The sequence below is a fragment of the Dendrobates tinctorius genome, unplaced genomic scaffold (assembly GCF_039654945.1).
Source record: "Dendrobates tinctorius isolate UK_male_01 unplaced genomic scaffold, ASM3965494v1 ptg000250l, whole genome shotgun sequence".
Classification (NCBI taxonomy): domain Eukaryota; kingdom Metazoa; phylum Chordata; class Amphibia; order Anura; family Dendrobatidae; genus Dendrobates; species Dendrobates tinctorius.
The window spans coordinates 11,949,688-11,977,354 of NW_027361917.1; the positions used below are offsets into that span (position 1 = coordinate 11,949,688).

The 27,667-nt window shown below is 43.9% G+C and overlaps 1 protein-coding gene across 1 annotated transcript; it reads left to right on the forward strand.

Annotated features, from left to right (window-relative positions):
* The first annotated feature begins 11,659 nt into the window (after positions 1 to 11,659).
* EIF4A3 (eukaryotic translation initiation factor 4A3) lies at positions 11,660 to 24,663 on the forward strand. The gene is made up of 12 exons (XM_073557476.1): positions 11,660 to 12,000; positions 13,754 to 13,826; positions 15,940 to 16,006; positions 18,959 to 19,021; positions 19,156 to 19,288; positions 19,386 to 19,466; positions 19,899 to 20,040; positions 20,204 to 20,342; positions 20,886 to 21,001; positions 21,514 to 21,621; positions 21,717 to 21,844; positions 24,447 to 24,663. The coding sequence occupies exons 1-12, from the start codon at positions 11,820 to 11,822 to the stop codon at positions 24,461 to 24,463; spliced, it is 1,248 nt and encodes a 415-aa protein (XP_073413577.1). The 5' UTR covers positions 11,660 to 11,819; the 3' UTR covers positions 24,464 to 24,663.
* The last annotated feature ends 3,004 nt before the right edge of the window (positions 24,664 to 27,667 follow it).

Consider the following 27,667-nt stretch of genomic DNA (forward strand, 5'->3'; position numbering starts at 1 on the left):
GCGTACTTCTCTGCCCTGTTGAGGCCAGAGCAACGTACCACAGTGCGCAGGCGCTGGGCCTCTCTGACCTTTTCCGGCACCTGTGCACTGTATTGCGGTTTGTTTTTTTATCACGAACCCATAGACATGAATGGGTAAGTGCCATCCAATTCTCGGTAGAAAAATCATGCGTGCCGCGATTTTTTTTTTTGGCTCGGACTGCCAGCTATAGAAGTGTGATTTGTCACTCCAGAGGACAAGTTTACAAAGCTCCCTAGTCCAGTGGCTGTACGCGTAACACCGTTACATCAGACACTGGTATTGTGCTAGGTGATGTAAGGCTTGCATGTATGTGCTTGACCATGGTAACCTGTGCTATGAAGTTCTCAGCAGGCCATTTTTGTGCTGATGTTAACGCCAGATGAGGTTTTGCGTTCTGCATTTACTGAGTCAGGAGAGCAGTGGCGACTTTTACTATGCGCCTCAGGTAAGTCGCTACTGTTCCTAAACACTTCCACTTCTCAATAATGCCACTCGCAGTTGATTGTGGAATATTTAGAAGGGAAGAAATTTCACATTCGTTACAATGGAGGCATCCTATTATGGGACGACCAGGCTCGAATTGAATGATTATGACCTGTTCTTTTGCAAATGTTAGTAAGACCAGGTTCAGACAGGCCTATTTCATGGTCCATACTGTATATGGACGGCAGAACTTGGACTGAGGCCGGGATCACACATGCAAGAAACTCGCACGAGTCTCTCGCCTCGTACATTTTAACCACAGAGCGACAGGTTAGATTACAATAGATAGAATTGAGATATACACATAGAATACATGTATGTATATATATATATATATATATATATATATATATATATACATACAGTACAGACCAAACGTTTGGACACCCCTTCTCATTCAAAGAGTTTTCTTTATTTTCATGACTATGAAAATTGTAGATTCACTCTGAAGGCATCAAAACTATGAATTAACACATGTGGAATTATATAATTAACAAAAAAGTGTGAAACAACTGAAAATATGTCTTATATTCTAGGTTCTTCAAAGTAGCCACCTTTTGCTTTGATTTCTGCTTTACACACTCTTGGCATTCTCTTGATGAGCTTCAAGAGGTAGTCACCGGAAATGGTTTTCCAACAGTCTTGAAGGAGTTCCCAGAGATGCTTAGCACTTGTTGGCCCTTTTGCCTTCACTCTGCGGTCCAGCTCACCCCAAACCGTCTCGATTGGGTTCAGGTCTGGTGACTGTGGAGGCCAGGTCATCTGGCGTAGCACCCCATCACTCTCCGTCTTGGTCAAATAGCATTTACACAGCCTGGAGGTGTGTGTGGGGTCATTGTTCTGTTGAAAAATAAATGATGGTCCAACTAAACGCAAACCGGATGGGATAGCATGCCGCCGCAAGATGCTGTGGTAGCCATGCTGATTCAGTATGCCTTCAATTTTGAATAAATCCCCAACAGTGTCACCAGCAAAGTAACCCCACACCATCACACCTCCTCCTCCATGCTTCACGGTGGGAATCAGGCATGTAAAGTCCATCCGTTCACCTTTTCTGCGTCGCACAAAGACATGGTGGTTGGAACCCAAGAACTCAAATTTGGACTCATCAGACCAAAGAACAGACTTCCACTGGTCTAATGTCCATTCCTTGTGTTCATTAGCCCAAACAAGTCTCTTCTGCTTGTTGCCTGTCCTTAGCAGTGGTTTCCTAGCAGCTATTTTACCATGAAGGCCTGCTGCACAGTCTCCTCTTAACAGTTGTTGTAGAGTTGTGTCTGCTGCTAGAACTGTGTGGCATTGACCTGGTCACTAATCTGAGCTGCTGTTAACCTGCGATTTCTGAGGCTGGTGACTCAGATGAACTTATCCTCTGCAGCAGAGGTGACTCTTGGTCTTCCTTTCCTGGGGCGGTCCTCATGTCAGCCAGTTTCTTTGTAGCGCTTGATGGTTTTTGCCACTGCACTTAGGGACACTTTCAAAGTTTTCCCAATTTTTCGGACTGACTGACCTTCATTTCTTAAAGTAATGATGGCCACTCGTTTTTCTTTACTAAGGCCTGTTTCACACTTCCGTTTTTTCAAATCCGTCAAAATCCGTTGTTTTCCGTAAAAAAACGGATCCGCCATTTTTTGCAGGATCCGTTTTTTTTGTCCCATAGACTTCCATTACGGTTACCGCGGATCCGTCAAAAAAACGGATCCGTTTTTAAAAAAACGGATCCGTTTGCATCAGTTTCCGTCAAAAAAACGGAAACGGATCCGTTTGGCGGACACAAAAACGGAAGTGTGAAACAGGCCTTAGCTGCTTTTTTCTTGCCATAATACAAATTCTAACAGTCTGTTCAGTAGGACTATCAGCTGTGTATACACCAGACTTCTGCACAACACAACTGATGTTCCCAGCCCCATTTTTATAAGGCAAGAAATCCCACTTATTAAACCTGACATGGCACACCTGTGAAGTGAAAACCATTTCCGGTGACTACCTCTTGAAGCTCATCAACAGAATGCCAGGAGTGTGCAAAGCAGTAATCAAAGCAAAAGGTGGCTACTTTGAAGAACCTAGTGACACACACATATATATATATATATATATATATATATATATATATATATATATATATATATATATATATATACACATATTTATATTGCAGAGAGTTAGATTAGCAGGTAATTCATTTGTCGGCGTCTGTAAAATTACTGCAGGAGCCGACATGATAGGAGAAATGGTTTACATAAATAGATGCAAAATAGTTAGATATCTATATATGTCAGTGACCAATATAATTAGTATTGTGTGTGCAAATTAGGGGACATGTAATTAATAAAAGATTATTTTAGTGGGAAAAAATGACGTGGTCTCCCACGCAATTTTCCAATCCAGAGAGGGGAAGCCAGCGACTAGGGGATGATATTTGTAGCCTAGGAAAGGGTTAATACCCATGGATCTTCCCAGGCTATGAATATGAGCCTGCAGCTGTATATTTAGCCTTTACTGGCTATTAAAGTAGGAGGGCCCCAAAAAATTGTTGTAGGGTCTCATTATAATTAATATCCAGAAAATGCTATGCAGACAGCTGCAGGCTGATATTCATAGCCTAGAAAGGGGCCATGGATATTGACCCTCCCAGGCTACAAACACCAGCTCTCAGCCCCCCAGAATTGGCGCATCTGTAAGATGCGTCAATTCCGGCACTTAGCCTCTCTCTTCCCACTGCCCTGTAGTGGTGGCAAGTGGGGTAATAGTTTGGGGGTTCATGTGACCATTGCATTGTAAGGTCACATCAAGCCCGGCTTAGTAATGGAGAGGTGTCAATAAGATACCTATCCATTACTAATCCTATAGTTGTTACAGGTTCAATAAAGACACAGCCAGAATAAAGTATTTTAATGAAATAAAGCGCTAAACACAGTTTTCCATCTTCATTATCCAGCTAATCCATGTGACGCCCTCATTCTCCTGTAATAAATAAATACCGTATTTTTCGGACTATAAGACGCACCGGACCATAAGACGCACCCCAATTTTCAGTAGGAAAATAGGGGAAAAAAAATAATGTGTCAAATGGGGGTCCGTCTTACAGTCCGAATTCAGCTTACCTGGGAAGGGATCCGGCACAGGTGGAGAAGTAGTCACAGGGGTCATTCAGTGGTCCAGGCTCGTGCGGTGGCGGCTCTGTGCTGGGGCAGCTGCGCTGGGGTAGGGGCAGCTGTGCTGGGGCAGGGGCAGCTGTGCTGGGGCAGGGGCAGCAGTGCTGGGGCAGGGGCAGCAGTGCTGGGGCTGGGGCAGCTGTGCTGAGGCAGGGGCAGCTGGGCTCTGCGGTGGTGGCAGCGGGCGGCGCTCTGCGGTGCGGTGGTGGCAGCGGGCTGTGCTCCGGTGCAGGGGCGGCGGCTCCGCCGGCATTTCTTCGCAGCCCGGAGGCCCCGGCACTTCCCTTGCTGGCCGCCGCCATGTTGCGGTGGCCTCCGGGAGCATGGCCGCCGGAAAGATGGCCGCCGGTCCGGGGACGGTGCATGCGCGGGATCAGATCTCGTCCCGAGATCTCGGGGGACGAGATTCAAATCTCGGCAACGAGATCTCGTCCCCCGAGATCTTGGGACGAGATCTGAAGCTGCGCATGCGCCGTCCCCGGACCGGCGGCCATCTTCCCGGCGTCCATGCTCCCGGAGGCCACCGCAACATGGCGGCGGCCAGCAAGGGAAGCGCGGGGGCCTCCAGGCTGCGAAGAAATGCCGGCGGACCCGTCGCCCCTGCACCGGAGCACAGCCCGCAGCCGCCACCGCACCGCAGAGCGCCGCCCGCTGCCACCACCGCAGAGCCCAGCTGCCCCTGCCTCAGCACAGCTGCCCCAGCCCTGCTGCCCCTGCCCCAGCACAGCTGCCCCAGCACTGCTGCCCCTGCCCCAGCACAGCTGCCCCTACCCCAGCGCAGCTGCCCCAGCACAGAGCCGCCACCGCACGAGCCTGGACCACTGAATGACCCCTGTGACTACTTCTCCACCTGTGCCGTATCCCTTCCCAGGTAAGCTGAATTCGGACTGTAAGACGGACCCCCATTTGCCTCCCTTCTTCATGCGATGATGCCCTTTTCTCCCGTCCTGAAATGGCTCCAGCTCCGGCCCATTGCTCTGCCCTGTTGAGGGCAGAGCAGAGTCCTGCAGTGCGCAGGCGTCGGGAGAGGTCTGGCGCCTGCGCACTGCAGAATTCCCTTTAAGAGTGGAAACCCCCCCACAAATGACACCATTTGGAAACTAGAACCCCCAAGGAACTTATCTAGATATGTGGTGAGAACTTTGAACCCCCAAGGGCTTCACATAAGTTTGTAACATATAGCCGTAAAATTAAAAAATCACCCTAGCCCTAACCCTGGCCCTAATGGGAAAATGGAAATAAATACATTTTTTTAATTTTATTATTTTTCCCTAACTAAGGGGGTAATAAATGGGTTTTAATTTACTATTTATGGTGGATTTTTATTTTTGGCAGCTGTGATACGCTAAGGCTATGTGCCCACGTAGCGTTTTATTCCGGACACTAAAAACCGCACTCCTTCCCAGAAATCGCGCGGTTTTTTTTTATGATCGTGATTTTGCCGCGATTTTCGCGTGCGATATTCAAGCACTTTCCAAGCAATTTGAAGCATCGCTTGGAAAGTGATTGACAGGTTGGTCACACTCGTCAAACATAGTGTTTGACGAGTGTTAGCAGCTTATTACTATTGAGGCCGCCTATGCGGCATCAATAGTAAAAGATAGAATGTTAAAATGCTAAAAAAATAAAAAAATCGGGGTATATTTACCTTCCGGCGTCACGCGCTGCATTCCCAGCCTCAGCGTTCCCAGTAATGCCTTGCGAGACCTGTGATAACGTTGGTCTCGCGTTGCTATAGTGATCTTGCGAGACCGCTAGAGTCACACGAGACTACGTCATCACAGGACCTTGCCGCAAGGCATTACTGGGAACGCTGAGGCTGGGAATGCAGCGCGTGACGCCGGAAGGTAAATATACCCCGTTTTTTATTTTTTTTTACAGGGGTATGGTACCCAGGGCCTGAGGACAGTCTCCTCTCCTCCACACCGTGGGTACCAACCGCACATGAGACGCTTAACTTCCCGCATGGTGGGCATAGCCACATGCGGGAAGTAAGCGGTTCTCATGCATTCCTATGGGTGCGGAATCGCGGCAATTCTTTGCGATTCCGCACAAAAGAATGACCATGCTGCGATTTTTTCCGCGATGCGATTCCGCCGCGGAAAAAAGCGCAGCATTAGCACAGTATGTGCGGAATGCCATAGGAATGCATGGGGGCGTTCTGTACACGATTTTTAAACGTTTTCGCGCCGAAAATCACGGCAAAAACGCTTAAAAATCGCTACGTGGGCACAGCCTAAAAGACGCTTTTTATTGTAAAAATTGGTTTTGCATCACCACATTTTGAGAGCTATAAATTTTCCATATTTTGACCCACCGAGTCATGTGAGGTCATATTTTTTGCGGGACGAGTTGACGTTTTTATTGGTACCATTTTCGGGCACGTGACATTTTTTGGTCGCTTTTTATTCCAATTTTTGTGACGCAAAATGAACAAAAACCAGCATTTCATGAATTTCTTTTTTTGGGGGGACGTTTACACCATTCTGTGTGTGGTAAAATTGATAAAGGGGTTTTATTCTTCGGGTCAGTATGATTACAGCGTTATCTCATTTGTATCTTTTTTTATGTTTTGGTGCTTTTATACAATAAAAACAATGTTATATAAAAAATGATTATTTTTTAATCGCTTTAGGCTAGTTTCACACTAGCGTTTTGAGGCGCAGCGGACGCTCGCCGTGAAGCTCCGCCCCCTGATGCACCTCCTCCGGTCAGCTCCGCCTATGGGCCCATGACGCTGCATGTGACCTGCGTACCCTATCTTTCGCATTGGGTACGCAGGCCGTGCGCAGGTATGCTTTTCCCGGCGCATGCATCCTTTTGACGGTGCTCCGGCCACACCAAAATACAACACAATGCGTTTGGCGCAGGTCGGCGCACCGTCAAAAGGACACATGTGCCGGCAAAAGCATATCTGCGCACGGCCTGCGTACCCAATGCTATAGATAGGGTACGCAGGGTCGCATGCAGTGTCATGCACCCATAGGCGGAGCTGACCGGAGGAGGTGCGGCAGGGGGCGGAGCTTCATGCTGAGCGTCCGCTGCGTCTCAAAACGCTAGTTTGAAACTAGCCTTATTCTGCGAGCTATAACTTTTTTAGTTTTTCCCTGATGATGTTGTGTGGTGGCTCTTTTTTGCGGGAAAAGATTACGTTTTCAGCGGTACCATATTTATTCATATCCGTCTTTTTGATCGCGCGTTATTGCACTTTTTGTTCGGGGATATGATGATAAAGCATTGTTTTTTGCTTTGTTTTTTTTGAAGGAGTTCACTAAAGGGGTTAACTAGTGGGACATTTTTATAGGGAGGGTCGTTACAGACGTGGCAATACTAAATATGTGTACTTTTATTGTTTTGTTTTCTTTATTTGCAAAAAAAAGAATTTACTAGGGAATATTTTTTTATTTAGGAATTTTTTAAAAAATTATTTTTACACTTTTTTTTTTTTACTTGATTTTATTGTCCCAGGTGGGGACATCACTGTCTAGTGTCAGATCACTGTTCTGACACTTCGCACAGCACTGCGTCAGATCAGTGACCTGACAGGCGCAGCAGAGGCTTTCTCAGTGCCTGCTCTCAGCAGGCACTGTGGAAGGCGCCTCCCTGCAGGCCCCTGTGGCCATATTGGATCAGGGGGCCTGCAGGGAGGAGACCCTCGGAGCAGCGCAAGCACATCACGCTGCTCCGTGGGTCTCAGGGAGGCACGCAAGGAGCCCCCTTCCTTCACGATTCTTCCCTGTGCCCCATGTACGCTGCGATCATGTTTGATCGCAGTGTGAAAGGGGTTAAGGTGCCGGGGGCATTCCATGACTGTCCCTGGCACATAGTGCCGGGTGTCAGCTCTGATAATCAGCTGACACCCAGCCGCTGATAACGTGTGACGTACTCTTTCATCCATGGGACTTAGGTCCCAGGTCAAATGGACAGAATAGTACATCCAATATAAGAAAGGGGTTAAAAATGTGTAAATGATTTAGAACATTTCTCTATGTAAAAGCTCATGTTAAAATCGCATTGCAGGCTGATAGCAATCGCACTGCATTCGGATCTAAATCGGAAGGTGTGAAAAATCAGATTGTACTCGCATAAAAAAATGCATGACACTCACATGACAATTGCGTTTCACTCCTACCAATCCCATGCATCAAAATCGGATCGAATTTTAAATCGCTAGTTTGTCTCCAGCCTTACTGTGTATGTAATGATGGTGTGAGATCAGTGGCCCAAGGTAATTTAACCCCTTAAAAACATCAGTTACTTATTCAAATCTGCGAAAATTGGCTGTTTGCCCACTTTGATGCCCAGAACCCATTTGGGCCAGTCTGGAGGGACCTGGGTTTGATGTGGGGCATCACTATCTGTGTATTCTTAGTGTGACATCACAGGCCCAAAGTCATTTAACCCCTTAAAAACATCAGTTACTTATTCGAACCTGTGAAAATCGACTGTGTGCCCACTTTGATGTCAAGTCTGATGCCCAGAACCCATTTGGGCCAGGCCGGAGAGACCTGTTTTTGATGTGGGGCTCCCTGTTCTATACGTCTGCAGTGTGATATCAGTGGCCCAAAGTCATTTAACCTTTTCATTAATGCCCACCCACTTCGATGCCCTTTTTTGTGCCAGTTTGATCATTTTTGTTGCTGATTTTAAGTGTATTCACATCAGGTCGCCTGGCTGCGTTGTATGTTATTATTGTGTTGCTTATTTTTTGTTGTTAAACCTATAAAAAACAGAAAAGAAAAAACTGACGAATAAGAAACCAACTTCAGCCTCGTATGGCTGCTCCAAACAGTAAAAGCAGTTGTTACCATCCACCTTTCGTGTCTCCCGTTTTTGCTCACTCCTCTTGGTATCCGTTTTGATCTGCTTATTGCTATACTTATTATGCAAATTGTCTCTCCAGAGAGGACGAGGACAAGACCTCTAGTGCCACCTGGTAAGTCTCCTCATCTCGACATGCTTCGCATTTAATTCTCCGGGAGGAGGGTTCCATGACAATTGTGTACAAGATAATTGTGTACGGACAATTGTGTACAGAAAATTGTGTACAGGCCAATTGTGTCCAAGGCCAATTGTGTACAAGGACAATTGTGTACAGGGCAATCGCCTTGTACACAATTGCCTTGTACACAATTGTCATTGTACACAATTGGCCTGTACACAATTGTCTGTACACAATAGTCCGTACACAATTATCTTGTACACAATTGTCCTGTCACCACAGCTGCGTATATGGGATCTGTGTGATCAGACCTCTATATATTACATGTTCATTCCACAGCCAAGATGCAGCAGATGGCACACAACGCAAACACGCTTTCTTCAGCGCTGCTCGAGGTGTGCAGAGCGGCAGTGGAGAAAATCTCTCTTAGCAGAAGACTTCATCCACTATAAGTTCATGCTCAAAACCTATAACTCTGCCCTTCATCTGGCCAAACAATCCTACTTCACCACCCTCATCACCTCACTATCCAACAACCCAAGACGACTTTTTGAAACCTTAAACTCCCTCCTGAAACCTAAAGTACAAGCCCCCATCACCAACCTCAGCGGTGAGGATCTGGCCACTTATTTCCTAGAAAAAATCAACCACATCCATCAGGATATCTCAGCCCTATCTCCACAGTGCCTGGATCCCCTTCCCTGCCGCACCTCAAGCTCACTAGACATCTTTGAGCCTGTTTCAGAAGAAGTTTCCAAGCTCCTCGCTTCTGCTCGGCCTACAACCTGCAACAGTGACCCTATTCCTTCACAGCTCCTGCAGTCTCTCTCACCAGTGGTCACCACTCACCTGACTAAAATATTTAACCTCTCTCTTTCTTCAGGTATATTTCCCTCCTCATTTAAACATGCCAACATAACCCCTTTACTTAAAAAGCCATCCCTGGACCAGAACTGCACTGCTAACTACAGACCTGTCTCTAACCTTCCCTTCATCTCTAAACTCCTGGAACGCCTGGTCCACTCCCGTCTAATCCGCTATCTCTCGGATAACTCACTTCTCGACCCCTTACAATCTGGTTTCCGCTCTTTACACTCTACTGAAACTGCCCTCACTAAAGTCTCTAATGATTTAATAACAGCTAAATCAAAAGGTCATTGCTCCCTGCTGATTCTCCTGGATCTCTCTGCCGCATTTGACACTGTGGATCACCAGCTCCTCCTCACTATGCTCCGCTCTATAGGCCTCAAGGACACAGCCCTCTCCTGGTTCTCCTCCTACCTCTCTGACCGCTCCTTCACTGTATCTTTTTCCGGCTCCTCTTCCTCTTCTCATCCCCTTACTATCGGGGTCCCGCAGGGCTCAGTCCTAGGCCCCCTCCTCTTCTCTTTATACACTGCCCCTATTGGACAAACAATCAGCAGATTTGGGTTCCAGTATCATCTCTATGCTGATGACACCCAATTATACACTTCTTCCCCTGACATCACCCCTACCCTAATTCAAAATACCAAGGATTGTCTGTCTGCTGTCTCTAGCATCATGTCCTCCCTCTATCTGAAACTAAATCTCTCTAAAACTGAACTTCTTGTGTTTCTCCCCTCTACTAACCTCACTCTACCTAACATCGAAATAACCCTGGAGGGTTCAACCATAACTCCCAAGCAGCATGCCTGCTGTCTTGGGGTCATATTCGACACTGAACTTTCCTTTACTCCGTACATCCGATCACTCAGTCGCTCTTGTCACCTGCATCTTAAAAACATCTCCAGAATCCGACCTTTTCTCACCTTTGAAACTGCTAAGACTCTTACTGTCGCTCTTATTCATTCTCGTCTGGACTACTGCAACTCTCTTCTGATCGGTCTCCCTCTTACCAAACTTTCTCCTCTCCAATCCATCTTGAATGCGGCAGCCAGGGTCATATTTCTGTCCAGCCGCTTCACCGATGCCTCCATCTTGTGCCAGTCATTACACTGGCTACCTATTCGCTACAGGGTCCAGTATAAACTCATCTCTCTCACCCACAAAGCTCTCCACTGTTCTGCACCGCCTTATATCTCCTCTCTCATCTCTGTCTATCGCCCTACACGTGCCCTCCGTTCTACAAATGACCTAAGACTAACATCCCCCGTAATCCGAACCTCGCACCTCCGTCTCCAAGACTTCTCTCGTGCTGCTCCAGCTCTCTGGAATGCACTTCCCCAGACGATCAGACTGATACCTAGCCCTGACCTATTCAAGCGCGCTTTGAAAACCCATCTCTTCAAACAAGCCTACCACATCAACTACTCAGCAAGCTAACTTTGCCCTGTTCCCTCCTTCCAAATATTATTCTGAATCTGCACCCTACTATTCATCTGTCTCCACACCCTCCATGCACATGATAACTGCACTTGATACTTGTCTATTGCACTTAAACACACGGGCTGATGACCGGATCATGCAGCTTTATATGAAAATCCCTATTATAATTGCCAGACCTGAATTAACAAGCATTTCTCACCTACTGTGTCCCCCCATTTCCTTGTAGATTGTAAGCTTGCGAGCAGGGACCTCACTCCTAATGTCACTGTTTGAATTGTCTTAACTTGTATTGAATTTATTGTCTGTACATGTCCCCGCTTAATTGTAAAGTGCTGCGGAATATGTTGGCGCTATATAAATAAAAATTATTATTTATTATTAGATCTCTAGAATCCCTCCCCATATTTTGGACCTGTAAGTTCCTATGCTCATTCTTTTTAGTTCTTCCCCTTTTGCTGTTTTCTACTGATAATAATCCAGGATAGAGCAGTGAGTGTGTAATAATCCGGCTCTCCTGCTGCGCCGGGCCCAGCCTGCACACAATAGGCATTATTACCAGATACATGGCCATGTGTGGCGGGCTGACACTATCCATGGCATTGCAGTAGTAGCCGCAGCTCTGGCTGTGGTGTGACTGGTGTCAGTCAGCTCCTCTCACTTTCTGCACGAGAGATAATTCCGGAGAGCACAGGGGGCTCCGATAAGATGGCGGCGAGCGCATCGCTAAACTTTTGCTTTTCTCTACCGCCAGAAGGAAGTATCGCGAGGTTACGTGACGACGCTACGTCCTGACGCACGCAGCGTGTTTCCGCCTGCTCGCTCGCAGTGGCTTCTGGGAGGCCGCTTCCGCCTGCTGTACTGTGTCGGCTCCATATCATCCACTCGTGTCCGGTTTACAGCCTGTCGGGATAATGGCGAGCGCAGCAACCGCGGGACCTGTGGGGGTGACCAGCGGCTCCAGCCGTAAGCGGATCCTGAGGGAAGAAGACATGACGAAAGTGGAGTTTGAAACGAGCGAAGAAGTGGACGTGACTCCCACCTTCGACACCATGGGACTACGGGAAGACTTGCTCAGAGGCATCTATGCGTATGGTGAGTACGGGCCGTGGGGATGCTGCGATCTGTGGTGCCACCACAGCTGGCCAGGTGCATTGTGGGTGGTATAATTGGTGGAAATCCCATCATGTTTGGTTTGTCCGCACCCGGAATATGGGAGACCTGTGAGGACTAGTGTAGAGTTCTTGCCCATTGCAACCAATCAGATTACAGCTCTCATATTTTTTAGCTGACCTAGATAGTGAAAGCTGTGATCTGATTGGTTGCTGTGAGAATGTGGACTCTCCTGTAACTTTCCCACTAGCTGTGACTCTGGCGCTGTGCCCGCTCCTGTGGCTGCACGTCCGGTGAGTACTGACACCTCCTACACGTGCCCGCAGCAGCCCACCCTCACCTATACATCAGTTATCATCAGAACTCCCTCCTGATGCTTCACTGCTCTACTGCCTGCACCACACTGAGGACTGGCAGCCATTGCTCTCTGTAGAGAGGCATTCGGGACATGTTTGGAGAGCCGCCTTTCTACACTTTTTAGAAGCTCCCTACACATTCGATATAAGGGAGTGTTTTGTATAAACAAATTGACTGATCCATAGGCGACTGATGTGACCACTGAAAGGAGCGGCCAAGCACAGCTCCATCCGGTGTGTGGCGGCTGCAGCCCAACCCTGCAGAGCGGCTGTTCTATATCATAGGATCCCTTGTGCAACACCCAGCAAAAGAGAATGGGAGCTTTTCTGCAGCACTGGGCAGCGATATAATCCCCATGTCTGTGCCTTCATGTAGGAAAATCCAGGCTAACACAACCTGAAGGCATAGTGTGGCTATACACAGCACCCCAGGGTGAGGCCGCACAGTGCAGTGTTTGCTTACGCTGGAGTGGTTTTACAGTGAACTCTCTGATGTGCCACATTGATTACATTTGGGTCATGCAGTCAAAAAACATAGGCCCCGATCCATAATTGGCTATTTTTGTCTGTAAGCAGTCCGTTATTCTATTTGTTCCCTTTTTGAAGTCTTCCTTATGAGCTTCCATGTTTTATGGTTATTTTTGGGAGGAGTTTAGTGATTCTAGCTTTTTTTTTTTTTTTTTTTGAGTCATCAATTGCGACTTTGTAAAAGGTTGCAGGACTTTACCATTTCACTTCCGTTCCAGCTCAGTGTGTTTTACAATACATCAGTAGTTTGGTGTAATTTTGGCCCAATTTCACAAAACCTGCACCTTTTTCTACCGCTACTGTTGCAAAAACAGTTCAAGAAAGAGAAAAAAAAATATCATTTTTGGACTTGGCACCAAATTATCGAACAGAGTGCACCATTTTGAAGTATTTTGTGCGAAAGCAACAAATTCCATAAATCAAGTGACTTAAAGAAAAATGCAAATTGTGAATTGGAGCCAATGTCTGTTCGTTCTCTCCAGCTCTGGGAAACTGAAGAAATCTAGTGGAAGAAGTGTGGCAATGTATCTTGGGCAAAAGCCACATTCAGTTCTGTCTGATGACTGGGCAGCCCGAATCTGCACCCAAGTTTGTTTTGTCGCTGAGCAACATCTCAGACTGTCACCACAGTGCATACAGATAGTTTGGTGACTGTGTGTATAGATGTACATACAATAATTTTTGATGTCCTGTAGAACAAACATAGATCACTCGGTCACCAGTGGTGAGAACGATTTCTCTATTGTACATGTTATTGAAGCATTGTTGTACAAATCTTGGATTCTTCTGACTGTCGTCTATATTCATTTTGTATTTCAGTATTTTAATGGCTATGTATGTTTTGCTTTCAGGGTTTGAGAAGCCATCTGCCATCCAACAGAGAGCGATTAAACAGATTATTAAAGGCAGAGATGTAATTGCACAGTAAGTAATCATGTGGCTTGTACAATGCACATCACATTTGTTTTAAACTGGTGTCTGTGGTCAAATATCTTTCTTGTATATGCTTGGGGAAGTAAAAAAAAAATCACAAAAGTTACTGATCCCTTCTCCGGTGACGCTTCTATCTCCTCCCAGTCTTTCACAGGACACAGTTGTAACTAGAGATGCGCGAATCCGTATTCGGCTGAACATTAAAAAAAAAAAGTTTGGTTAGGGTACCAGCACAGTACCTGGACCCCATTAAAATGAATCGGGGGCCTGAATTTCCTCTGTCATCTGTGTGACAGCATGAGAAACACTGGCTATGATGGGCAGTGAGCTTTTTACAGCCAGTCAGAGCGCTGCGGTTCCCACGCTGTTGTACAGATAATGAATGTTGATTCCCCCCATCAATTGGATGCGCCAATTCTGGCGCTTTGCCCTGCTTTTCCCACTTGCCCTGCTGCTGTGGCATTTGGGGTAATATTTGTGGAGTTGATGTCAGCTGACATAAAGCCCACAGGATAGTACTGGAGAGGCATCTATAAGATGCCACCATTACTAACCCCATAGTAAGATTGCAATAAACACAGTAAGAGTAAAGTCACTTATTTGAAATAGCTCCCCACCCTCTTTTACCCACTTATTAAAAAAAACAAAAAACATATTACTCACCTGTCTGACTAGAAGACGATCCGGGTGGTTTGCGTTGGGAGAGCCTTCACATCAGTGATGCTACCCCGCTCTCCAGCCGCAGAATCTCTGCCTGGGATCCACGGTAACCTCAATGACGTCACCGCTGGTCGCAGGCAGATATTCTTGCGCTCTGCTCATTTTGTTGTGGCTGGTGTGGAGAGCGGTCGCATCACTGATGTCGCTGCTCTCCAAACCATCTGGATGCTCTTAGGACAGTTGGCCCATCACTATTGGTGGTGTCACCATTACAATGCACATGACCTCTGCAGCAAATCACTATGCTCAAAGTTTGTGCGGTCTACATCAACATGACTACTGAGCCCAGTAACAGGCTGCAGCGGTGATGTACTGTGCAGTTGTACACCCTAGTAATGGATTCTATAGTGACAGGGGAGTCCACAATCATCATTACCCATTGTAAGCTGAAGTGGAGAGATGACGGCTGACTCAAGTTTGTAGAAACCTGTCTACTATTCTATACATTCAGAACAAAATCTGTCCCTGAGGTGTCATTCGTGCACATACACATACCGGATGATAATGACGCAAATGCATTGGGCTACAGCAGGGGTCCCCAACCTGTACCTCAGCAGCCACATGTGGCTTGCGGTCCCATGAATTGTGGCTCGCGACTGTCTGCCAGCTTGGTGCATTAGGTCCAGGTGTAGCAAACGGGTATGAAGAGTACATCTCAAAATGGTGAGTATTGTGAGTAGCCCTGCACAGAAGAGCAGATCTGGATGGACATTTATTGGTCTTGGGGGTTTAGAGATGTTTTATGTACGGTATGATGGAGGATGGTACTACCTGTTAGAGGAGGTGCTCAAAGCTGGATGTGACAGTGTGTTGAGAGTCCTTGATGGAGAATACTGAATGGGGGTATTGTGGGAACCCCTGGACCTCAGTGTACTGCTTTGGAGTGATTTCTGTGGAAAAGCTTTGGTTATTATACCTGTAATGGTGGCTTTGGTTAACACTACTTTGAAGGGAATGGGAGCTGGATGTGGCTCGCGCCCCTCTCTGTGCTGAATGTGGTTCTCGAGGTCAGAAAGGTTGGGGACCGCTGGGCTAGAGACATAAAAGATCTGTAGGCTCTTTCCATGATTTTGCTGGCTTAAGGACAAGTTCACAACTGTGTTGGTATCTCGATCGCTGATTGTATCTTGTTCCATAGATGGGTTTTATCAGCTGCAAGTAGATATATTTTCCTATAAAAGCAAGAACACCTTGACAGAACCTAACGGTCCCCATTGTAAGTCGTTTGGGGCCGTCATGGTCTGGTGGTGTCTGATGTGCACACGTCCAGTAGTGCACTATTGTTTCTTTGTCAATAATGTAAAGCTCATGGCATGTGTATATACAGCCTAAGCTTAACTTTTAATGCAATTTATGACTTGAAGTCTTTCCTTTTATCTTGCAGATCACAGTCTGGTACAGGCAAAACGGCTACCTTTTGTGTGTCTGTCCTTCAGTGTTTGGATATTCAGGTAATTTGCTACCTTCTAAGTATAAACAATCCTGTGATCACTCATTTCTAACTGTATTTGTGTTCTCCCTGGGGGACAGTAATCGTTTATTAACCTCATAATGTAACTAAGTGTATTGTTCACTACTGAATAACCCCTGCTTAAAGGGAACCTTACAGCTGATAATTGCTGCCCAGGGATTGGACAATGTGTCAGGCACTGGCTGTATGATCACAGCCATGTATGTTTTAGACTGCGTTCACACTTTCGGCATTTTACATTGCTATTTGGAAGCCAAAACCAGGATAGTATATTAGAAACATGTCATAACTTTTGCATTTTTATCAAAAGAAAAAAAAAACAAGAAGACATACATCAAAAGCAGGGATCACCATAGAAAAATTGTCAATTTTATTGCATAGGATACACAAAAACACCAAAAAATATTAAAAACATTTAAAAAGAACAACGGTTATTTAGACATAACCTGTAAACCTGGGAGCAGTGACAAGTCCTACATAACATCACACAGTTATACATATGAAATGTGTACAGCAAGTCCGCATAGTAAATATTATGAGAAACTGGGTCTGAGCAGAAAAAGTAAATTAATGTGCATGCAAAATGTAATTGCATATGAACACATGACCTTTACACAGAGAAAACCAAAAGCAAAACACAAAACAAATATCCTGGAATAAAAAAGTAAAAAAATATATTGCAAAAATTGCATGAAGGTAGTAATAATAGTAATAATAAGGGTATTTAGTTAACATAATTTTGATCAAAATAATGTAGAAGCCATCCCGCCACGTCACGGCAACCCTTGTGGGACAGTCCTAACTCTTGTATTTAAAACCATTCCACTTGTCAAGTGATGTAAATGTGAACAAGGACAGAGGGACTGAACCACCAGTAATAGTATAGGCCAGACAGGATGGATTTTCCAACTCAGAAACAGGGCGGTCACACCCTTATATGCACAGAATGCACAATGAAACAAATGAGAAACTGGGTCTGAGCAGAAAAAGTAAATTAATGTGCATGCAAAATGTAATTGCATATGAACACATGACCTTTACACAGAGAAAACCAAAAGCAAAACAAATATCCTGGAATAAAAAAGTAAAAAAATATATTGCACAAATTGCATGAAGGTAGTAATAATAAGGGTATTTAGTTAACATAATTTTGATCAAAATAATGTAGAAGCCATCCCGCCACATCACGGCAACCCTTGTGGGACAGTCCTAACTCTTGTATTTAAAACCATTCCACTTGTCAAGTGACGTAAATGTGAACAAGGACAGAGGGACTGGACCACCAGTAATAGTATAGGCCAGACAGGATGGATTTTCCTTTTTTATTCGAGGATATTTGTTTTGTGTTTTGCTTTTGGTTTTCTCTGTGTAAAGGTCATGTGTTCATATGCAATTACATTTTGCATGCACATTAATTTACTTTTTCTGCTCAGACCCAGTTTCTCATTTGTTTCATTGTGCATTCTGTGCATATAAGGGTGTGACCGCCCTGTTTCTGAGTTGGAAAATCCATCCTGTCTGGCCTATACTATTACTGGTGGTTCAGTCCCTCTGTCCTTGTTCACATTTACGTCACTTGACAAGTGGAATGGTTTTAAATACAAGAGTTAGGACTGTCCCACAAGGGTTGCCGTGAAGTGGCGGGATGGCTTCTACATTATTTTGATCAAAATTATGTTAACTAAATACCCTTATTATTACTATTATTACTACCTTCATGCAATTTTTGCAATATATTTTTTTACTTTTTTATTCCAGGATATTTGTTTTGTGTTTTGGTTTTCTCATAGTAAATATTATGTATACAATAAACTCAGCCCTGAAAAACAATCTAAATGTATGCTACTACTAGGCACAATGATTTCAATATATCCACAATCGTGTCCTGAGAGCCTAAATATATAGGTAAATATGGAAAGAGCAAAGATGTAAGAGACACAAATTGTGTATAATAGACTCTGTCCAATACAGCTCAAGCTTTGATATTGCTAAATACATCACTCGCATAAAGAGATGAAAAAAGTGCATAGTGGAATTAAAATACAACACATCAAGAGAAAGTATTGTGGCATCAAATATTGGTCTGACATAATAATCTGTAGTAAATACCACTAATAGAGTTCAATAAAAAAAAAGCAGGCGATATAGGGTTAAGGAAAGCTAAAGCTCTTGTAAGTTGACTCATGCAGAGTAGCAGGCTGCTGAGATAATGACACATGCTCACTAAATGCAGATGATCATTAAACACAGATAAGTGCAGGAGGACCAGGCATAGCTCCCATAACCTGATGCGTGTCGTCACAAGTGTGACTTCATCAGGGGCATAGTGAAGTGGTATTTTTTGTAAAAACTTTTGCATTTTTCACCCGCTCCTGGTTTAGGCTTACAAATACTGATTTAAAATACTGAACATGAGAACGTGATCTTACTCTGAAACGTTTCAGAGAAACACATACTTTAAATTCTGCTCAGGACCAAGACTTTGCTATAGACTTTTTGGACAGTCAGATCACTGGTGGCTTCTCCATTCCTGCTGCCTGTCTGCTTACTACATGCGTGAATACCGTACAAACAGCAATGTTCAGACCGGCCATAGGTTTCCTGACTAAACTCAACAACTTCAGGTCTGTAAGGCTCTTGGGTTCAGGTCAAGATAGATATTCGCGACGGCTACAGACAATATGGTTTGTTCAAAAAACTGTAAATGTCAGATTCGTGAAACTGTTCCTATTTATTAATTTTTAAGAGGGTTGATCCATCAGGACATATTAGAACACACACCTTGTTGTCTGACCCTCTTCCTTTTGATACTTAACGCCATTTTTACTATATGACCAGTCAATATATACTGTGAATTTGTGCATATTACATTGTTCATCTGCTAATATACTTTACATTTCATTACAAAACATAATTGTTTATTGACTTCTAGGTCAGAGAAACACAGGCATTAATATTGGCACCAACCAGAGAATTGGCAGGACAGATTCAGAAGGTAAAATTACTTTCTTTGCTATTTGGCGGCTTTTATTTTATTTATTTTATTTTTTTACTATTTTTAATAAGCCCCCCCATCTCTAACAATGTGCCAATCTTTTAATAATCTTGAAATGCTGTGTCTAATTCCAGGTTCTTCTTGCCTTGGGGGACTACATGAATGTCCAGTGTCATGCGTGCATCGGAGGAACCAATGTAGGAGAAGATATCAGAAAACTGGATTATGGGCAGCATGTAGTTGCAGGCACACCAGGCCGTGTCTTTGGTAAGCCTTATATTTTTGACATGTTATTTCTTTGCATTGAGTTTTCAGATGTTTGCTTTGATGAATCTAGCATTGTCGTCTCCATTTTATCACACAGATATGATTCGACGCAGAAGCTTAAGAACGCGGGCTATTAAAATGCTGGTTTTGGATGAAGCTGATGAGATGCTTAACAAAGGTTGGTTTTCCATCTAACGTTCTCCAAAAGCAAAGCTTAATTTCAGTATACCATAGCGGTAGAAAGACATGGACCGGCACATCCAAGACGTATTCATTGATCTTTGAGCTGTATTTCAAGCCTGATTTTTTTTCCAACACGTTTCTTTGGGGATAATTTTTACTTTGTCTGTAACTCCTTGGTGACATCTGCTAATTTCTGGCAATGTTTGCACTTACTGTTTTCGGTGAGGTCAGGAGTTGACCCCGCTTCGTCTAGCGTAAATGCTGGCTGTGCTTTACACCCAGCACCCGAGAGTAGCTGATGCAGTCAGAGCTACCTATGATAATTACAGATTTACATCTTGCTGTCACAATAAGATTGCGTAGTGATGGATGGTTCATAAGCTGCATAAATGTAAGACTTTTTTTTTTTTAATGTATTTTCTTATAGGTTTCAAAGAACAGATTTACGATGTATATAGGTATCTGCCGCCTGCTACACAAGTGTGTCTGATCAGTGCCACACTTCCTCATGAAATCCTGGAAATGACCAATAAGTTCATGACCGATCCCATCCGTATCCTGGTGAAACGGTAATTGTTAGCTGCATTTTTTTCACATTTACTTAGTGGTTTTGATTGATGAGTGACCCTTGCTCATCTGTTTAATAAAAAAAAAACCCCTACTTGTGGCCTACTATAACATCGCAGTGTTGGTGGATAAGCCACAGCTTCATTCTGGTTTCTCTTCCTACAGTGATGAGTTGACACTGGAAGGCATTAAGCAGTTCTTTGTGGCAGTGGAGAGAGAAGAATGGAAATTTGACACCTTATGTGATTTGTATGACACACTTACAATTACACAGGCTGTGATCTTCTGTAACACCAAAAGAAAGGTAAGGAACTATTTGTGGAAGATCATTCTGCAAATTGCATGTTTTGTCCCCTACGTAGTTCACTACACTTATGCCTACTCTTTTCTGTTGTACGATCTTGTATTATTTCAGATGATATATATTTTTTTAGATTTAATTGCCTTCAGATGACCTACGATGGTGGTTTCCCCAGTACCTTTTTGTTCTTGTAACTTTCTCCTTTGTCTTACCCTTTTGATTACTTTCCTTTTTATCAGATAATGTATAAAAGTGTAATTTAATAAGCCCCTGTTGGCTAGACATGGTGAGTCTCTGATCATCACATCCGTTGTGTTGGACTCCTAGAATGCCCTACAGAATTTTTAGTGGAAATTTTTTTTTTTCTGCAGCCCGATATTGAATGTAAGTCAATAGAAATGTGTTATTTTAAAAATCGATGATGCTTAAATAACATTGACATTTTTTTTTTGGCTTTCTCCCCTTCCTGTAAACTTGCACAAAAAAACCTTTATGAAGGTGTCCCTGAAGTGTTTTCTTCATACATTTTGTTTGTGTTCTATTTAGGTTGATTGGTTGACAGAGAAAATGAGGGAGGCTAACTTTACTGTGTCTTCAATGCATGGTGACATGCCCCAGAAAGAGAGAGAGTCCATCATGAAAGAATTCAGATCTGGTGCCAGGTATGTGTGCCTTGATTGTGTAAGATGTGCTTTGTTCTTCTGCCAGTGGCCGGGGCTCATAAACGTCAGCATGTCTGATTGTGAGCGGTTTATATGGCCCTGAGGAGGGCACATTCACACTTCCCTTTTAATGACGGTCCAGGGGAAATTAGAGTCAATTCTTGTTTGAGCTGTCCAGAGCAATAACCAAGGTTGCTAACAAAGCATTGCCTACAGATCCCTTCCTTTGTTATCAAAACAGGAGAGCATGTGAAAACAGGGCTACCAGAAGCAAAATGTGTGGCCTCTTCCAACAAGGTTTCATCAGCTAAGTGTTGGGTAAACGTTTAGGGATTGCCAAGTTGGATCACTGCCTACAATAAAGATTTTGACTATATCAGTGTAGGAAAAACTTATGGATGCTGGCACATTGAATGGCAGCTATGTACCATAAAAGAGAGTAAAAAAAAATCTGAAAAGTTTAAGCATAATCTTATGGAGCTCCTTTACCTTTTTTTTTTTTTTTTTTCTAGTCGAGTACTGATCTCCACTGATGTCTGGGCGAGAGGCTTGGATGTCCCTCAGGTCTCTCTCATCATCAACTATGACCTTCCCAACAACAGAGAGTTGTACATCCACAGGTATGTTATTGTCTGTGTAATTATCATTGCAAGGGGGTTACGGTGACTGTTTCCTATTTATAAGCCTTGCATAATTTTTGTATTCTTTTCCACAGAATTGGTCGTTCCGGACGTTATGGAAGGAAAGGTGTTGCTATTAACTTTGTAAAGAATGATGATATCCGTATATTGCGAGACATTGAGCAGTACTACTCTACTCAGATTGATGAAATGCCGATGAATGGTATGTATCACCTTACTCAGTGTAATATTCCTGTTAGCGCACCTACAATCATTGCTGTGAATTTCCTAGGCTTCCCTGCATTATCAGTGCTAACTGTTGTGAACTCCCTTGCTTGGATTTCTGACCCGAAGCTCCCTCTGGTTACTGAGAGTAGTGGAGCTGGCCAGGTGGATGGAGGTTCTCCACCTGACGATGATAATTGGGAATCTGGGATTACTGGCTGGGAGCATATAATGGAGCTGGCTGCTCTTGAAGGTTGCTGGTGTTTTTTTGTTTTTTTTTTGTTTGTTTTTTCCTCTGTGCATTTGGAGCTCTTTTGTCCCCTGCATGTTCAGCTAAGTGATTATTTTGCTAATCCTTTGCATCTAATCTGGTTGTGTCTTTTTTTGCTTTGCTGCTAGGGATCAGCGTGCTCCCTGCAGGGGGCAGCGCTGGGCCCTGCTTCATATGTTGCAGCTTGTTCAGTCCCCTGTTATGTTAGTATCTTTTTGCTTGCTGCCAGTTTATACCAGAGTGCTGATCTAGCGGGGGTGAGATCGTGTGATCTCAGGTTTTTTTTGTATATCAGAAGTGTTGGACTTTTTCAGGGTTTTGTGCGTGATTGCAGACAGTATCTTTTCTATCCTGTCCTGTGTAGACAGCTTGGGCCCCACCGTTTGCTCAGTCTGTTCTCTGCCTGTGTTTGTGTCTTATCTTGTCTCACCGACAATATATGTCTGGGAACTGTCTATTCCTTTGGGGTCTGCTCCGGGGCAGTTTTTAGATTTCATCTTTCTGTCTTTAGGCTTAGTTAGTCCTCCGGCTGTGACGAAGCGTCTAGGGCATCGTAGGAACGCTCCACGGCTACTGCTAGTTGTGCGGATAGGATCAGGGGTCTGCAATCCGCTTAGTTACCATCCTCTCTGGTCTTCTGGTAGCTTAGCCTGTTCCTGCCATCCTCCTCGGTGACCCATTCATAAGAGCTAACATTTGTAAATGCAGCCGTTTTCTGATGGGTGTAATTTAGAAAATTGCTGTATTAACATGTAGGTATTCTGCCAACAATTTTGTGGAATGATACTATGCAGTGTCTGATCTATTGACTGGTCATTGTTTTTGACTAATTCATGGGATGGATGAGCAGTTGACTCTTAAAGAGAATCTGTCGACATGCTTTTACCACTGAAACTAGTAATCAGTGTAGTCAGTTTGGGGATATTTATACACCTCCAGCGCACTTCCAGACTCATTTGTATGTGCCTTCAAGGCTTGATTCAAAGTGCCAGCACATTGGGTTACAAAGCAGGTAACATTTTTATTGTTGTACTAGGATCTGTATAGCTACACTGTTTATAATAAGTATGACCTTACAGATTCACTTTAAAAGGGACTTTGTGACTGTTCAAAACAAGCACAAGCACTGAGTGCTTCACGGCGGGGTCAGTCATTTACATGCACTTTCCCACCTGCTTGTTTTTTTTTTCCCTCCTGATACAAATTGGATACTATTACGCTAAAAAGCTAGTGGACGGACGTGGAATAGGCAAAAAAGGGATCATGGTAATTCAAACTTACACACAGGTATTTATGTTCTCTATAAATTAGAAGAAATAACAATCTGTGCTGTTTCTGCTAACGAATACCGCAAGTCCAGCATTTTCAAAAAGGGGAACTGAGATTTCCTTAACGTGTAGGTTGTGGACATCGCAGGACTTCGTAGCTTCTTACTGTGACGTCACACACTTCTTCAGCATTCTCCTGTCCAGTTACGAGGATGTTACTGGCCAGATTGCCCTGGTCACACAGACTTGTTACAAGGATTTGCAGCATCTTGCTGCGCAGTGTAAATTTCTAATTGCTTCTGTATACAGGATCCCTACAGCGGATACCAGTATGCACAGGAGGAATCGGAGGTTCCCAACAGGGAACTATAGCAAGGATGCTATATCCGCAAACTGCAGGTCTTCTTTTTGTTACGCCTTTCAATGTTTCATACCCATGCTTGTTAGCTGAAATGCTCAGTCTGCAGTGGTAACTATTTGTAGCATTAGAAACTGACACTTTTTTTAATAGGAAAAGATTGGTAAATTATTTATATTCTATATGTAAGATCTAACGCTAGATTTGCGGTGTTAGCAGAAGCACCACAAATTATTTCTTCTATTTATTGAGAGGTACTGATCAAGAATATCTGTGTAAGTTTGAATTCCCATGATTTTAAAGGGATTATCTGAGTTACTTTATATATGCAATTCTTATTGATATATTGATCATTTCACATCCATTTTTCTCTTCTTTCTCATGTCCAGTAGCTGTTTAGCGCTTCAGTTTTCAATTTTTATCCGCTTAACTTTCTCCATGTACCCCCCCCCCCCCTCCTACTCTTCTTTGATTAACAGTTCTTGCTTTGTACAGAGAAAGGGAAAAGGGATGGAAATCAGGTGGGAAGGTGGATTAAGCAGTCTGGCCATGCCATGGGGCACCGAGCGCCTGTGCTGGTTTTGCCGACACTCTGTGCTGACAGTCACATTTCACCCACAAGTAGAGGATTCTAATCACTGACTATGAGTGCAATATCTTTTCAATAATGGTGTTTTTAATGTTTTTTTTTTTTCTTCCACAGTTGCTGATCTAATATGAAATGTAATCTGTGTGGAAGGATTATGTGGAAAGATGGACAACTTCTTGTTTTATTTCTTGCCTGGGCTTCATTTGTAGAGCAGACTTTACTGTTATCTTTTTACCTTTGTATTTAAAGCTTCAGTACAATGAACCAAGCATCCCATTGTAAGTCTCTGTAAATACATTTGGTTGAGTTTTCAATAAAAATACAAACCCCCTGTTATGTGAAGTGATTATTTTTATTATATAAGCAGTGTATTGCCACTACTGTTTTCCAAAGGTACAATGCTAAATTCTGTACCAACAGCTAACGTGTGGAACGTACATTACCGTTCAAAAGTTTAGGGTTACATAGAAATTTCCTTATTTTTGAAAGAAAAGCACAGTTTTTTCCAATAAAGCTAATATTAAATGATTCAGAAATACACTCTATACATTGTTAATGTGGTAAATGACTATTCTAGCTGCAAACATCTGGTTTGTAATGCAATATCTTCATACGTGTATAGAGGCCCATTTCCAACAACCATCACTCCAGTGTTCTTATGGTACTTTGTGTTTGCTAACTGTGTAAGAAGGCTAATGGATGGTTAGAATACCCTTGAAAACCCTTGTGCAAGTATGTTGGCACAGCTGAAAACAGTTTGGCTGATTAGAGAAGCTATAAACACGACCTTCCTTTTGAACTAGTTGAGAATCTGGAGCATTACATTTGTTGGTTCCATTAATTTTGAAATGGCCAGAAAAAAATAACTTTCATGTGAAACTCTACAGTCTATTCTTGTTCTTAGAAATGAAGGCTATTCCATGCGAGAAATTGCCAAGAAACTGAAGATTTCCTACAATGGTGTGTACTACTCCCTTCAGAGGAGAGCCCAAATAGGCTCTAACCAGAGTAGAAAGAGAAGTGGGAGGCCTGCTGCACAACTGAGCAACAAGACAAGTACATTAGGGTCTGTAGTTTGAGAAATTGACGCCTCACAGGTCCTCAACCGGCAGCTTCATTAAATAGTACACGCAAAACGCCAGTGTCAATGTCTACAGTGAAGAGGCAACTCTGGGATGCTGGCCTTCAGGGCAGAGTGGCAAAGAAAAAGTCATATCTGAGACTGGCTAATAAAAGGAAAAGATTAATATGGGCAAAAGAACACAGACATTGGATAGAGCAAGATTGGAAAAAAGTGTTATGGACAGACGAATCCAAGTTTCAGGTGTTTGGATCACACAGAAAAACATTTGTGAGACGCAGAACAACTGAAAAGATGCTAGAGAGTGCCTGACACCATCTGTCAAGCATGGTGGAGGTAATGTGATGGTCTGGGGTTACTTTGGTGCTGGTAAAGTGGGAGATTTGTACAAGGTAAAAAGGATTTGAATAAGGAAGGCTATCACTCCATTTTGCAACGCCATGCCCTGTGGACAGCGCTTGATTGGAGCCAATTCCATCTTACAACAGGACAATGACCCAAAGCACACCTCCAAATTATGCAAGAACTATTTAGGGAAGAAGCAGGCAGATGGTATTCTATCTGTAATGGAGTGACCAGCGCAGTCACCAGATCTCAACCCCATTGAGCTGTTGTGGTAGCAGCTTGACTGTATAGTACGATAAAAGTGCCCATCAAGCCAAACCAACTTGTGGGAGGGGCTTCTGGAAGCATGGGGTGAAATTTATCCAGATTACCTCAGCAAATTAACTGCTAGAATGCCAAAGGTCTACAATGCTGTAATTGCTGCAAAGGGAGCATTCTTTGATGAAAGCAAAGTTTGAAGGAGAAAATTATTTCAAATCTTTTTTTCAAACCTTGTCAACGTCTGGACTAGATTTTAAATTTGGCAACTCATTTGATTAATAAAAGTATGAGTTTTTTCATGGAAAACACTTGTCTGGGTGACCCCAAAATTTGGAATGGTAGTGTAGCATTAGGGCAGGCAGAGAACCTGGAAAGTTTGAGGAAGCTGATATATTAAAGATGTGTTACCGGATTTAACAGGAATCTGTCATCAACTTTTTTGCCTATCAGCTGCGGCCACCGGCATCAGGGGCTTATCTACAGCATTCTGTAATGCTGTAGATAAGCCCCCGATGTTACCTGAAAGAGAAGGAAAAAAAGAGTTAGATTATACTCACCCAGGGGCGTTTCGGGTCCGGAGGGAGTCGCCTCCCATCTTGCAGTGATGACGTCCTCTTCATTCCTAGCCATTGCGGCTCTGGCGCATTGCTCTACCCTGTTGAGGGCAGAGCAGAATCCTGCAGTGTGCAGGCGCAGGACCTCTTCCGGCGCCTGGGCACTGCAGTAATCTGCTCTGCCCTCAACAGGGCAGAGCAATGCGCCGGAGCCGCAACGGCCAGGAATGAAGAGGACGTCATCGCTGCAAGATGGGAGGCGCCAGACCTTTCTCAGCTGTGCTGCGATGCTCTCATGCGAGAGGATAAGATCACGCTTGCAGCAGAGCAGGAGTTGTGTCATTGGCATATAGCAACCAATTCTTTTGCATCAGATGTGATACGCTAGTGTGTCTCCGGTCTTACTGCCTCTAAAGCATTACTGCACCTGTGCAACAAAAAACTTCTGTTCCAAAGTGCTAGGAGAAGTGTTAACCATGTCCTCCCGTTCAGTGCGAAGAGCAGTAGTGCGCATGTGTGTTATTTGCAGACTTCATGCTATTCTTGGCTGTCAAACTCAATGCTTGGGCTAGGAGGGAGGAGATAAAATTGGATATTGTTGAAGCACCATCCTGTCGAACTACTCTTGTTAGAGGAACTGCATATTTGCCAAAAACACGTAAATTATTTTTTAAAGAATATGGCGAGTCAAAACAATCGAACAAGCCCTGCGAGTAGCGTTTTTTAATGTGCTTGACACTAGCGACCTTTAAATGGCCATGTTTGTTCTGGTGACAGATCTGATTCAGCCGTGCTCAATGGGTTTATTCACTACTGGATAACCCTGGGTTAATCACTTCAGTGCCCCATATTTAGAAAAAAAAAAAAAGCAAGCAATCTATGCTCACATCTTGTAGCGTCGCTGTTCCTTTGAGGTCAGTGCTGATAGGCTCAGTGAGTCGTGTGACCACTACTAGAAATCGGCTGCAACCCTTCAGTATTCTGTCAGGGTGACCTGAGAATTACAGTGGTGATGACGCAGGAACAGCATTTAGGCAGCATTTTTTTATTTTACCATCTTTGAAATGTATACTAGTGGGCACCACAACGGTGAA